We start from the raw sequence: 13,757 nt of genomic DNA on the forward strand, positions 1-13,757 counted from the left end.
GTGGCGCAGGCTCGGGGTCTGCGGGAACTGCTACTCCTGCGCCCACTGCCGGCGGGTGGCTGGGGTGGTGGACTGTGGTAAACAAACCTGACTGTAGCCTGTGGGCGCGGTCTCGGGCGGTAAGCTGGTGGTCGCCGTGGTGGCGCAGGCTCGGGGTCTGCTGGAACTGCTACTCCTGAGCCCACTGCCGGCGGGTGGCTGGGGTGGTGGACTGTGGTAAACAAACCTGACTGTAGCTTGTGGGCGCGGTCTCGGGCGGTAAGCTGGTGGTCGCCGTGGTGGCGCAGGCTCGGGGTCTGCGGGAACTGCTACTCCTGCGCCCACTGCCGGCGGGTGGCTGGGGTGGTGGACTGTGGTAAACAAACCTGACTGTAGCCTGTGGGCGCGGTCTCGGGCGGTAAGCTGGTGGTCGCCGTGGTGGCGCAGGCTCGGGGTCTGCTGGAACTGCTACTCCTGAGCCCACTGCCGGCGGGTGGCTGGGGTGGTGGACTGTGGTAAACAAACCTGACTGTAGCTTGTGGGCGCGGTCTCGGGCGGTAAGCTGGTGGTCGCCGTGGTGGCGCAGGCTCGGGGTCTGCGGGAACTGCTACTCCTGCGCCCACTGCCGGCGGGTGGCTGGGGTGGTGGACTGTGGTAAACAAACCTGACTGTAGCCTGTGGGCGCGGTCTCGGGCGGTAAGCTGGTGGTCGCCGTGGTGGCGCAGGCTCGGGGTCTGCTGGAACTGCTACTCCTGAGCCCACTGCCGGCGGGTGGCTGGGGTGGTGGACTGTGGTAAACAAACCTGACTGTAGCTTGTGGGCGCGGTCTCGGGCGGTAAGCTGGTGGTCGCCGTGGTGGCGCAGGCTCGGGGTCTGCGGGAACTGCTACTCCTGCGCCCACTGCCGGCGGGTGGCTGGGGTGGTGGACTGTGGTAAACAAACCTGACTGTAGCTTGTGGGCGCGGTCTCGGGCGGTAAGCTGGTGGTCGCCGTGGTGGCGCAGGCTCGGGGTCTGCGGGAACTGCTACTCCTGCGCCCACTGCCGGCGGGTGGCTGGGGTGGTGGACTGTGGTAAACAAACCTGACTGTAGCTTGTGGGCGCGGTCTCGGGCGGTAAGCTGGTGGTCGCCGTGGTGGCGCAGGCTCGGGGTCTGCGGGAACTGCTACTCCTGCGCCCACTGCCGGCGGGTGGCTGGGGTGGTGGACTGTGGTAAACAAACCTGACTGTAGCTTGTGGGCGCGGTCTCGGGCGGTAAGCTGGTGGTCGCCGTGGTGGCGCAGGCTCGGGGTCTGCGGGAACTGCTACTCCTGCGCCCACTGCCGGCGGGTGGCTGGGGTGGTGGACTGTGGTAAACAAACCTGACTGTAGCTTGTGGGCGCGGTCTCGGGCGGTAAGCTGGTGGTCGCCGTGGTGGCGCAGGCTCGGGGTCTGCGGGAACTGCTACTCCTGCGCCCACTGCCGGCGGGTGGCTGGGGTGGTGGACTGTGGTAAACAAACCTGACTGTAGCTTGTGGGCGCGGTCTCGGGCGGTAAGCTGGTGGTCGCCGTGGTGGCGCAGGCTCGGGGTCTGCGGGAACTGCTACTCCTGCGCCCACTGCCGGCGGGTGGCTGGGGTGGTGGACTGTGGTAAACAAACCTGACTGTAGCTTGTGGGCGCGGTCTCGGGCGGTAAGCTGGTGGTCGCCGTGGTGGCGCAGGCTCGGGGTCTGCTGGAACTGCTACTCCTGAGCCCACTGCCGATGGGTGGCTGGGGTGGTGGACTGGTGTCGGAGGTGCTACAAACATTAGTTTTACATTAGAAACGTATCTACAACGTAATAATCAAAATATATACAATTTCTCAATAACTAACTGAGCTTTCAAAGCTTGTTGGAAGTCTGTGAATCTTTCCATCTTTCTTTTTAAGGGTTCCGTACCCAAAAGGGTAAAAACGGGACCCTATTACTAAAACTCCACTGTCCGCCTGTCTGTCTGTCACAGTGGTCTGTCACCAGGCTGTATCTCATGAAACGTGATAGACAGTTGAAATTTTCACAGATATACCTAATTTTCAGTATTTCTGTTGCCGCTATAACAACAATGGAAAAAGGCTACAGACAATCTATTGCTCCTGTCCTTTCAACCTTCACTTGTACGTCCACGAAAAGAAAGTTGGAAGCAAAACTCACCAGAATGCTGTATGCTCTGCACTCTAGTAGGCTCCACATGTTGACTGGAAGTGTCGAACAGGTTCAGATAAGTCCGCTTGCCGTCTATGGACACGAAGCCTTGCTCGCCCGACGGTGACACGATGATGTCGTCGTCTGCGTGCCCTGATATGGGGTTCACGTTCTCAATGTGAACTGGAATTAAAAAGAAAAGAGTTTTATTAAGTTTTAAATGCCGCCGTCCTGTTGGTCATCCTAAATATCGTTGGACGGACAGTGACGGCAGATCTCCGTGAGCTTGGCGTCGGCGAAAGCTGGCGTTATACCGTTCTGGATCGGAGAAAGTGGCGTGCTCTTGTGTTGGAGGCCAAGATTCATTTTGGGTCATCGCACCAGCCAAGTACCTAAGTGCCATTATATAATGGTCTTCATCAGCAAAGTTCCCATCAAGAACTGTCAATTCCAAATCAAGGTCTAGATACTCACCAGACGCACCGCCTTTTTCACCAGGTCCCTGAATGGCTGACACAGTGACATCGAAGATTTCTCCGTATCCAGGTAAAGGTGCCGTAAGGACGGGGGCGTCCGATACCGGACGACGGCTGCCGGCCGGCTTGAAGTCCGGATCGTCCAGCACGATGCCGGGACGGCGGTACGGACGGTACGGCGTTTGGGATGCTGAGAACGAAATAAAAATATTGATTGGGGTAACTATTTATGCAAAACGCGTCGGCCAACTAAGTAGATGTTTAGAATTAAGTTAGAATTTCGAACCGCGGCTCGTTCTTTCGTCGGCTCTTGAACGAAATATGATTTCATATTTGTCTTCGGTTAAAGAGAAACATTGTGAGGAAATCTAAACAAGGCCTAGTCTTCTCTCTGGATCCACTTGTCAGTTGCCCTTTGTTAAAAACTGTGCGCTAATTCAAAAAAATTGATTGCCTAAAGCAAACCGGGCTGCATTCATAGATTTATTTTTCAATATTTGGTCCAGAATGGACTCCATAAAAACAAAGTCGCAAATCACCATTGTTTTACAAATGGTGAGAATAAAGAATGTGGCACACAACGAATGTTTGAAATTGAAGTTTGATGTACCTATCTAATAGTTATGTTTTCATGGAGCGAAATTGGTGTAATCTTTTGACGTATCGTGAGACAACGGTTTTCTAACTTATTAGTAGAAGTCATTTATTCTTTAAAGATGTACAGGCATTAGAAAATTTAAGATATGGCAGAGGAGAATATTCATCAAAAGACTAAAGAGAAATGAAACAATTACTTATACTTACATGGTAATGGTTGTGCATTGATAGAAGATGTCTTCATCACACTATGCGGACTTTCCGGGACACTGACAGTTGGGGCGTGAGACATCAGTCCTTCAGTCGGAGTCGCAGCCGCAGCAGAAGACTTATACTCATCTATCGAAGACTCGATGATGTCTATAATAGTCTCAATCTTTGTCTTATTCCCAGGTTTCTCATCAATCTTGTATTTATCTTTCTTATCAGCGGTAAATGGTTCCTTTTTCTTTTCTGGCTTCTTTTCCACTTTAGCTTTTTCTGTAGTTGTCTTTGTCTCTGTTGTAGTTTTGGCCTTTTCAGTGGTAGGTTTGCGTTCAGTTGTAGTTTTTGGTTTTTCCGTAGTAGGTTTGCGTTCTGTTGTCGTTTTTGGTTTTTCTGTTGTAGTTTTAACCTTTTCAGTTGTGGTTTTGGCTTTTTCGGTCGTTGTTTTTGGTGGTTCTGTTGTTGTTTTTTCTGTTGTTGTTGTTTTTTCCGTTGTTGTGGTTGTGGTTGTTGTTGTACTGCTTGTAGTTTCAGGGGCTGTGGTTAGTTTGTTTTCTTCTTTCTCGTTTTCTTCAGTAGTGTTAGAGACAGGTAGATTAAGTAACGGTACAGTCTCTTTTTCATCTTGGACTAAATGGTTATCATGATTAGTTTCATTTTCTGCTTCTTCCTCTTCGTCCAAGTTTGGTATGTCAACAGGCATTGGAGGAGGTTTGTATATAGGTAGACCAGGATTGGGCCTTCTACCTGGCATATTAGGTGGCCTAGGTCTAGGCCGTTGCCAAGGGGGAATGTTGGGCCTATGGAACCCTGGTCTGTGAGGGTTCAGTGGTGGTACAATTTGTTCAGGCAAATTAACACCATGATGGGGTCTATCGAAGGGGTAGGGGGGAGGGGTTTTTGTTGGATGAAAGGTGTGAGTCGGAGGGGTTAGAGGTTTATCAAAGTCAGGCATGGGTGGTACATCAGATATTCGAGGTGGTCCTCTATTGTTTATCCTTGAATTCATAGGTCTGCCTGGCCTGAGGAGCTGAGTATTAGCTTGCACGTTGACATTTCCGTTCAGAAGCTTGACTATACCGGTTATGATGTTCTGTATTTCTGTGTTCTGTCTTCCTTCATTAGGGTTGATGGTGGCATACATCGGCTGCACCGCAGTAGGCCGTATTCTGGGCCCCAAAGGCAACGCTCTGGCCTTTGGAGCCCTCCTGGCTTCCCCCGGAAAGTTAAACTCGAATCTGTCCCCATCTGAGGACATAAGCACCTCGTTCTCGTGACTAAAACCCGTAGTTTTCGTTGGATGTATGTCATAGTATTTCCTTTTATTGTGTAGTTCTATTTCGTTGTCTATCTCGTTGTTTGATGAGGGTATTTCATCGAAATTTAAAGATCTAGATGCTCTGTCACTAGGATCTGCAGATCTGGCTACAATGACATGTTTTTCAGTTTCTTCATCTGTGACTATGTCTTCAGGTTCCAGGTCTTCCAGGTCGTCGTACCTGGCGAGGCTAGGTTCTATCCTAAAAGCTAGGTTGTCTGACTGGGTGGTGTGGAGGTCTTGCTCTTCTGGTAGATCGACGGAGTCTGATTTTGGAGATAGTTGAGATATCGTGTAGATTTCTTCGTAACCTGAAATTAAAGAAATACAATTTTAAGTATTTTACTCTTAACTTATTGTTTTATAATATATCAAATGAATTCTTCGACGAATGATCTGAACATTTACTTTACTGTTAACCTCCTTAGTCCCGATGTCGCTTTAAATGGACAAATTAAAACTGCATGAATTACTCTGGGACTTGGGAGGAAAAAAAGCGTGTGCAGATCATTTTGAAAATCTCACCTGCTTAGAGTAGAACTCAGCTAACTCTACAAATAATTATGTTATCATTAATTTTAAATTTCTATGAAAATATGACGTTTATTATGACACTTCCTCACTGCTCTATTCAAGGCGGTGCATACTTAGCCTAGTTGGACTGTACCCTAGCCACTTTGGCTGTTAACTGTAGGTACTTAAGGTATTTAAATTAAATAAGTCACACCATAAACCTTTATGCATTTACTTTTACTTTTAAAAAAATACAGGGTCATCATTAAGATTTAAAATGTCCATTAAAATACGAAAGCGAGACGTTGTGGAAACCGCACCTATTTGAAAGTAAAATAATATATGTATATGCAAATAATCTTGTCAAATAAATATTAAAAAAATAACAAATAATATACAGTTTAAAATCAAATCCAATATATGTAGTATGTATATGTATCAGGGATGTTGCGAATATCCGCATCCGCATCCGCAACCGCGGAAATTCCGCATTATTTTCAACATCCGCATCTGCATCCGCATCCGCATAAAATCGATGCGGATTTATTGCGGATGCAGATGTGGAACACGTCGGTACAGGAACGTCTTAGCATCGGCGTAAGTGCTAAACTGCTAGGTAATTTCGTCATTAGCCAAAAAACCTATTAGAAATTTGCAGTCAAGCGTGAGTGGGACTTAATGTACGGAACCCTTGGAACGCGAGTCCGACTCGCACTTGGCCGGTTTTTTGAAATAATAATTACTAAAATGTAATATTTGACGTTTTTTATGTATACCTATCTTGACATCCGCATCCGCATCCGCATCCGCGGATGTGAGCCTTTAAAAATCCGCATCCGCACCCGCATCCGCGGATGTCAAAAAAACGGCATCCGCCACATCCCTGATATGTATGCATCCATAATGTAATGAAGTATATTTTTTAATTAATTAACAGCTGTGGTTCTTATGAGGGAGCTACTGCAAAATTGTACATTTTATTGATTTTTTACACGTTTTAATCAAGGGTAAATGACATGAAATAAACTACCAGTTAATCATACGGAAACTAGACTAGGTATATTTACAATGACACACTTTATTAAAGTTGACTTCATAGAAAAAAAACTTATAGATAGAATTTAAGCTTGATAGTATAAAATTACGAGTAAAATAGCCGAATAATTTTTAACTGAATTATATTTTTCACAGTTTTAATTGAGATAACAGTTAAAAACCCGCGAGACGGCTATATTTTCCGTCGCCACACTGACTCGCAAGATTTGAGCAGCGCATTCCTTTCTGTTCAAATCGGTGCATAGTTGGCTTAGGTCACTAAGCCGGGGTTAACAGGTTAAACCTGGAGTTACCATGGTTTGTACAATTTGACACTGGGTTTAACCGGTTAAACCCCGGGTTAGTGCAAGTGACGCTTAAGCCTCTCAGTTGTTCGAATCTCTCACCTTTTGCGTTTAACTGACAGACTGATATCGTCCGGCGAACTGGTAATCTGTGGGCCCCTTTAGACGGACTCTAGTCGCAATCGCGAGTTAATTTAGTTCCTATGCATAGACTCAGATTTCATCCAGTAGACTACAGTGAAAGTGCTGTCGTTACGTCACCGTATTGTGCGCGCTGTGTGACAGCACAATGCGTATTGTGCGCGTTTTGGGGACGATTTGACAGTCGACATCGTAATACAGATGACACAGGTGTATGAGATGTGATTGAACTAAGCCGTTGTGGTTTTCGGAAGTTGACTAAGGTACAGTCAGCAGCAGAAGTTTAGCGGACGAGGTGTTCAAAATTACCTTGACACACTCTTATTCTCATAACAATAAAGTCGCGTGAAGATCACTTTAAACACTTGACCCGCTTAGCAATTTCTGCTGCTGACTGTATCTAAACGTCCTTGGTTGTTATAGTCTAATAGACGGTTCCTACCGACCGGCTGGAGTCGGGCCTTGCCGGAGCGCATTTTCAATGTGCCTATACACAATATGTAATTAGAACTTAGTAAAAGTATACGAGAATACCATTTAATCCTTTGTTCCATCGCCTTTTCTTAAATAGCGATACCCATATTAGTCTTCAAATATTGATATTATCTGGACATAATGTGTCTTTAATATTTATTAAGTAATATGTTGCAGTCACGCTAAGTTTAGAATTTTCGTGTTTTTAAACACTTCCAATTAGAATGAGAATCCGAGGCATCCTAGACATGAACAAAACAAAAATGGCGAAAGTGGAAAACAATCGTGACTTGATACAGTGAAAGTACGTTTATTGCAATTGTTTTGGCGCAATAACTAGTGGGAATAATTAGGCTTCCGAGTACCTATACCAAATAATGGGCAAGTGTTAAAGGTAATAAATTTTATATTAAAATAGTTTACATGACTGCTACACAATGCAGGTCATTAGAATACGAGTGTGGGTAAATAGTCTAAATAGGTAGGTACCTACATCATACGAGAGTTTTAATGCGTACCTAATTATCTACAACTTTATCTCGACACAGTCATATTAAGCTCCAGCTAGGTCAGGCAGGGTCACTACCGCCAGCTATCGCTTAGGCTAGGAGGCCGTTAAACATAATATATTTCAAATATTACTTAAAAGGTCATAAGTAACTATGAAACTAGTCTAAAGATACGTCCTTTTATCATTCACGGTAACATGTTACCAATCTCACTTTTAAAACGTCGCAAATTACTACAAAACTAGTTCAGAGATACGGCTTTCTCACACGGTAAGAACCTACGTGGGCTAGTATTGTTTCCAAAGGGTCGCATCTACCTATGAAATTGGATTACAGATACGCCCTTCTGTCTTGCACGGTAAGTACGTGTTTCCTATACACACAATCGGGGAGTAACGGTGAGGCCTACATACTGCCAACTGTCTTCGTAACACGAATAACATTCTTTCTTAGGAATGTGAAGTAATAGGCAGGTAACAAACATAATTATAATAGGCTAGGTAGTTTTCTAGACAAATTAGTCACAATTTTCGAAACTTCTAGGTAAGTAAGTACATGTTTATAAATACGTACGACGCACAGCGGATCGACGACATACCTGGTGCAGGTAAGAATTTTCTATTTTTCGACAATAATTTTTTACTGTCCTAACAAAAATCTATGAGATTTAGTATGGAAATCTGGACTATCCTTCCCAAGTTTTACGATTCTTTATCAACACCATAAAAAGTTATCATTGAAAAACAGAAAATTCCCATCCCATGTCAAGTATGGGCAGTATGGCGTCCTTCCACAGTGCGACGGGTGGTGGTTTAGTATCCGGCAAGTCCGGGAACGCACATCTCCGTCATCTCCTGGGGCACTGTTACGAACGAAAGTTATGCCTTTCTGTCGCACTTATATGGAATCATTATAGAAGAGTGATAGAGACTATAGAGAGACATTATATAGTACCGTTTCGTTCGCTACGGCGCAAACGATTGTAATATTGGCTACGCCCTTTGACGATGGCTCGTAGAGAGGCGCAATAATGTCGAGTATTGTACTTAGGGTTGCCATCGAAAGGCGCTATAATCGGGAAAAATATCAATTTTTCGGGAAAAAAAACCCATTGCTCCTGCACCGCACAATCTCTCGCCACGCACGCCCCCGCGCGCTTGCTCGACGATAGTTCGGAACTTGAAATCATTGTTTTATAACGTGAACCTGTTTTTCGGGACAATTTGCACTTGGTCGGGAATCGGAACACATGCTAAAAATCGGGAGAATCCCGCCAAATCCCGACCATCTGGCAACCCTAATTGTACTTTTGGTGGTGGTTTGTTATATTTGCGTATTCTACTTTCTTCATACAAAAACTACGCAAGTAATGTAGGTATAACAACGGGTTGGCACTGATTAACTAACTAGCACGTCATTATTTCGCGGATTAGCTAAGTATAACGTTTTTGTTTTATTCTTTTTTTCGTATAATTTCTATAACAACCGGCTTGTAATAGATAGCAGTAGTTACCGCCATATTGCCCACTGGAGCATGCAGTGATTTACACCCATACAGCTCAGTTAATTACCCATACACAAACACATACAGTTAGTTATAACTGCGCCTTAACAAATAGTGCGTTTCGGTCCAAGTTAGCCATTGTTTTATTTGCGGATGTTTTAATTTTTTATTTACCGTACTCCTAAATCATAATATAAAGTAAATAAGATTTTTTATACTAACTTGTTACCTAATTACGTGAATATGTTATGTACAGTCGCCATCAGATATATCGGAGCGGCCAAGGTGTTCACAATATCTGAACACGCACTGTAACGCCCTGACAATTGAGGCGTGTTCAGATATTTGTGAGCGCCTTAGCTGCTCCGATAGGTATATCTGATGGCGACTGTACCTAAGTATGTATGTGTAGAGTTAGATCAAGTAAGCTTGCAGTTGCTTGTATAGTTGGCAGCGAATTTAGTAGCCCACACTGTGCAAGTCAATCTTTTGATGTTTAAGTAAATAACACTTGCACAAGTGTCGACTATCGAAACCGCTGCCAACTTAGCTTGGTTTAACTCTAGGTACGTTTTGATGATTGTGTCGTGTGTGTAGCGTCTAAATAACTGTCTGGAATTGCCTAGTAGTGGAGATATTATTGAACGAAATACACGAAATCGAGCGGCCGAAATTCAAAATCGCCTCCCTGTTATGTATATGTGAAACATGTTTAACTTCGGAATCTGATAGGGTACCGTTACGTATTTCGAACTATTTCATCGCTATTTAGAGGCACTGACCGCGCGACCTTGAGGTTTCAGATGCCTTCAACAATCAAGTCATTACAAATAGCTTTCCAAGCATGGCTGAGCAAGGCTCTAGACGCGACCAGACGACCTACCTCGCTCAGGCCGCGTGCCGCGTAGCCAACATGCCAATCGCTTACGCTCCGTAGCGATCGAAACGCAACTGTCACTGTCGCACTAATGTGGAAGAGTGATAGAGAGACATAAAGCGTTTCGTTGTCGAAGCGATGGCGATTGTCACCTTGGCTAGGCCGGCAGATTACAATCATACTTCGACAAACGCTTAACGAAAGGAAAAAATGTATCGGGGTGACAGATGCCACGAAAAGTCACGCGTGAGTCGCGTGACTTAGGATCCGAGATCACGATAAAATGAGACGAGGGTGTCATGTTGTATACAATTCTATGTAATAAGCAGAGATCGGACAAATTTGCGACATTGCTCGCCATAATGTGGACCAGGGATGTTGCAAACATCCGCATCCGCATCCGCAACCGCGGAACTTCCGCATTATTTTCAACATCCGCATCTGCATCCGCATCCGCATAAAATCGATGCGGAGCTTATGCGGATGCGGATGTCGAACAAGTCGGTACAGGAACGTCTTAGCGGCGGCGTAAGTGCTAGGTAATTTCGTCATTACCTATAACGAAATCGTCTAGATCCAGAAAAGTCGGCGAAGTTACTGTTTATTAAATATAACGCACCTATATTCTTGCTCAAATACTAAACATTTCGTTTTTTTTTAATAACAAAATACTAAAAATGTAATATTTGACGTTTTCTAAGCACCTAATCTTGACATCCGCATCCGCATCCGCATCCGCGGATGTGAGCCATTAAATATCCGCATCCACACCCGCGGATGTCAAAAAATTTGCATCCGCAACATCCCTGATGTGGACATGACTACAAAATTGATTAAATAATTAATCATTTAATTATTTTAATTAATTTTTTACCTGAGATTTAATTCTGTTCCCTATTCAATAAATAGCACTTAAATATATTTTTGATATAAAAAAATGACTACCTACAGAAATTTTGGAAAACATACTGATTGTTTTTAAATAAATTTACATTATAAGAAATCATTGTGTTATTTATTGATTAGGAATCAAAATTAAACCTCAGGTAAGAAATTAATTAAATGAGTAATTATTTAATCAATTTTGTAGTCATGTCCACATTATTGCGAGCAATGTCGCAAATTTGTCCGATCTCTGGTAATAAGTTAAGATACAATGTGGTATCTGTGTGTGGTCAATGTGGTGTCTGGTTAATGTGATATGCTATAACGATTATGAGTATTATCTTGGCTAGTCTTCCAGAGGGGCAGGCCAATTGACTAAGACGAAAGTGCATAGAAACGAAGTTTCGTTTGCGTCCGTCACCCCGAAACATTTTCATAACTTTTATAAGAAACGTCAATCTAATATTAAATATATAGCTATTTCGTCTCTATTTAGAGGCACTGACCGAGCGGCCTTGAGGTTTGAGATGCCTTCGACAATCAAGTCATTATAATAGCTTTCTAAGCATAAAGCGAGCTGACGGCTCTAGCGGAGAGGATAGCCAATTTACAATGTACAAAATTACAAACATCCTGTCAAAATATCAAAAATGCCACCCAAATCGGACGTTCTTGAGTTTTAACCTATTATTTTGTATATAGGAGGCATTAGCAAATCTCCTGATGGTAAGCAATTATTGTCGCCTATTGTGAACACCTGCAACACAAGAGGGGTAGAAAGTGCGTTTCCGGTATTTAAGGTGGGAGTAAGCACTTTTCTTGAAAGTTTGACGTTCGTATCGGTATGGTAATGCCGCGGGCGATAGTTCATTCCACAGTGCGAGGCAGAAAGTCGCTGAGGAGCTAGATACCGCGAAAACCGAAATTCGCAAATTGTAGGGAACCTTTCTCTTTTACTCCAATGCAGGCGTAATTAGAGTGACAGAGAAAAATCTGGCATTTTTGTTTGCGAAATTCGATTTTCGCGGTTATATTATAGCCCTAGAGAAACGCACAGTTGAGGACTGCCAACCAAAATAGTGGTTTTGCAGAACAGTTGACACGCCTTTTATTGGTTATCGGTTGGAATAACATTTTGTAGTAAAAACTTACACGAGCACATTATAAGTCCAAAAACAATACACTCCTTTTTTTGGGCAGTCATGTAAAAAAGCTTCGAGACGGTGAACGCTGTTAGGTAATAATTTGTAGCCAGGTGTAAAAAATTAATGTCGTGTCTCGGCTCCGTTGCTAGAGTTTTGACACGTACATTTTTTTAAGGTTTCGTCTTGACAACATCTTAAGTACAGTCACGCTCCGTGATTGTTACGCCATTTAGGGTTCTGGCGACATTCCATACCGAAATTATGGAACAACTAATTTAGCTAGGACCCTAAATGGCGTAACAATCCCGTGTGGTGACTGTACCTACATGAAAATGTTTTCGGTGGGTAGAACATACCGTTAACAACTTGCAGCAATATGGCGAACAGCACCGCGCCGCGGCACTTGGTCCGCCATCTTGTCGTCCCGGCGGCCATTTTGTGGACTCAGCAGTTCGCTGTCCATCCGCTCTTCATTGCTCCTCTGTCGCTTACATTTGTGGCTGGAACAAGGAATGTTGGATTAAATATGCGATGAAGCGAAGGGGAATTTTATTAATATTCTATAGGAGATAGGTAAATATACAGCTTTTATTAAGTTTACACTACCCTATAAAAAGGGGTTCTCATACATTATATGTATTTATGTATTTCTATCTTTTATTTTATTGAATGTGTACCCTAGTAGGTAGGTAGGTTCTGTTTGAGAAATTAAAGGCCTTTTTAGGGTACCGTACCTCAAAAGGAAAAAACGGAACCCTAATAGGATCACTCGTGTGTATGTCTAAGCTGTCTGTCCGTCCGTCTGTCACAGCCTATTTTCTCCGAAACTACTGGACGAATTAAGTTGAAATTTAGCACACATATGTAAGTTTGTGACCCAAAGATGGACGTGTACCGTAAAATGGGGTGGGTAGGGTTCGCGGGGAGAGTTGGTTTATGAATGGGGAGAGAAGGGATGAAAGGGGGGTGAGATGGAATTTTAAGGCTACTGCTACCAAAATAATGTATTCCAATTTAAAATGGAGCTATAGTAATACTGATAATAAAAAAAAATCGATCCAACAATCTTCCAAAATCACCTTTGTATGAAATTCCATCTCACCCCATTACGAGGGACTACGGGGTGAGGTGGGATTTCCTGTTTATCATCAAAGTTATGAAATGGAACTACCCAAAATAAAATAAAAACTAAAATACAAACGTCCGGAACACTTATTATATACAACATTCAGTTTGCATATGTAAAAATAAAATGTTATGGTTTGAATGTCAGTTTTGCACCTACTCACCCCATTTTACGGTAACGTAAATAAATGAATTTTAAATATGGAGGCCATTTTTGGGAGGTAAATGAGAAAATTAAAAAAATCGTGTTATAGTGATGGACCCTATAATGGACGTGGAACCGGTAATGGGACATAAAACCACAAATCCTCTAAAATAAGTATGTAAAAGTAGTTTATAAACACTGGCAATATTTTACCATAAATAAGAGTCATAGAGCTGTTTAAGTTTGACTTTTTATTAATATCGGTTACTTTTTAAGAAATTGGCGCCAACCCAAAAGTTGTCGTGTCACTGGAAAAAATAACCAGTAAGAATTCTTAACAACTTCGCTAAGAGAGGTGAGTTCAT

General features: G+C 43.5%; 1 protein-coding gene across 1 annotated transcript in view; it reads right to left on the reverse strand.

Annotated features, from left to right (window-relative positions):
- Positions 1-13,757, reverse strand: part of LOC134659170 (uncharacterized) — a 43,236-nt gene that overhangs the window by 12,432 nt on the left and 17,047 nt on the right. Inside the window, exons 2-7 of the mRNA XM_063514802.1 lie at positions 12,479-12,622; positions 3,420-5,045; positions 2,614-2,805; positions 2,171-2,322; positions 630-792; positions 505-541 (exon numbers count right to left, since the gene is read on the reverse strand). Of these exons, the coding sequence (XP_063370872.1) occupies positions 505-541; positions 630-792; positions 2,171-2,322; positions 2,614-2,805; positions 3,420-5,045; positions 12,479-12,557 (2,249 nt within the window). The 5' untranslated portion in view covers positions 12,558-12,622. The remainder of the gene's footprint in view (positions 1-504; positions 542-629; positions 793-2,170; positions 2,323-2,613; positions 2,806-3,419; positions 5,046-12,478; positions 12,623-13,757) is intronic.

This window comes from Cydia amplana, chromosome 24 (genome assembly GCF_948474715.1).
Source record: "Cydia amplana chromosome 24, ilCydAmpl1.1, whole genome shotgun sequence".
In the NCBI taxonomy this organism is placed as follows: Eukaryota; Metazoa; Arthropoda; class Insecta; order Lepidoptera; family Tortricidae; genus Cydia; species Cydia amplana.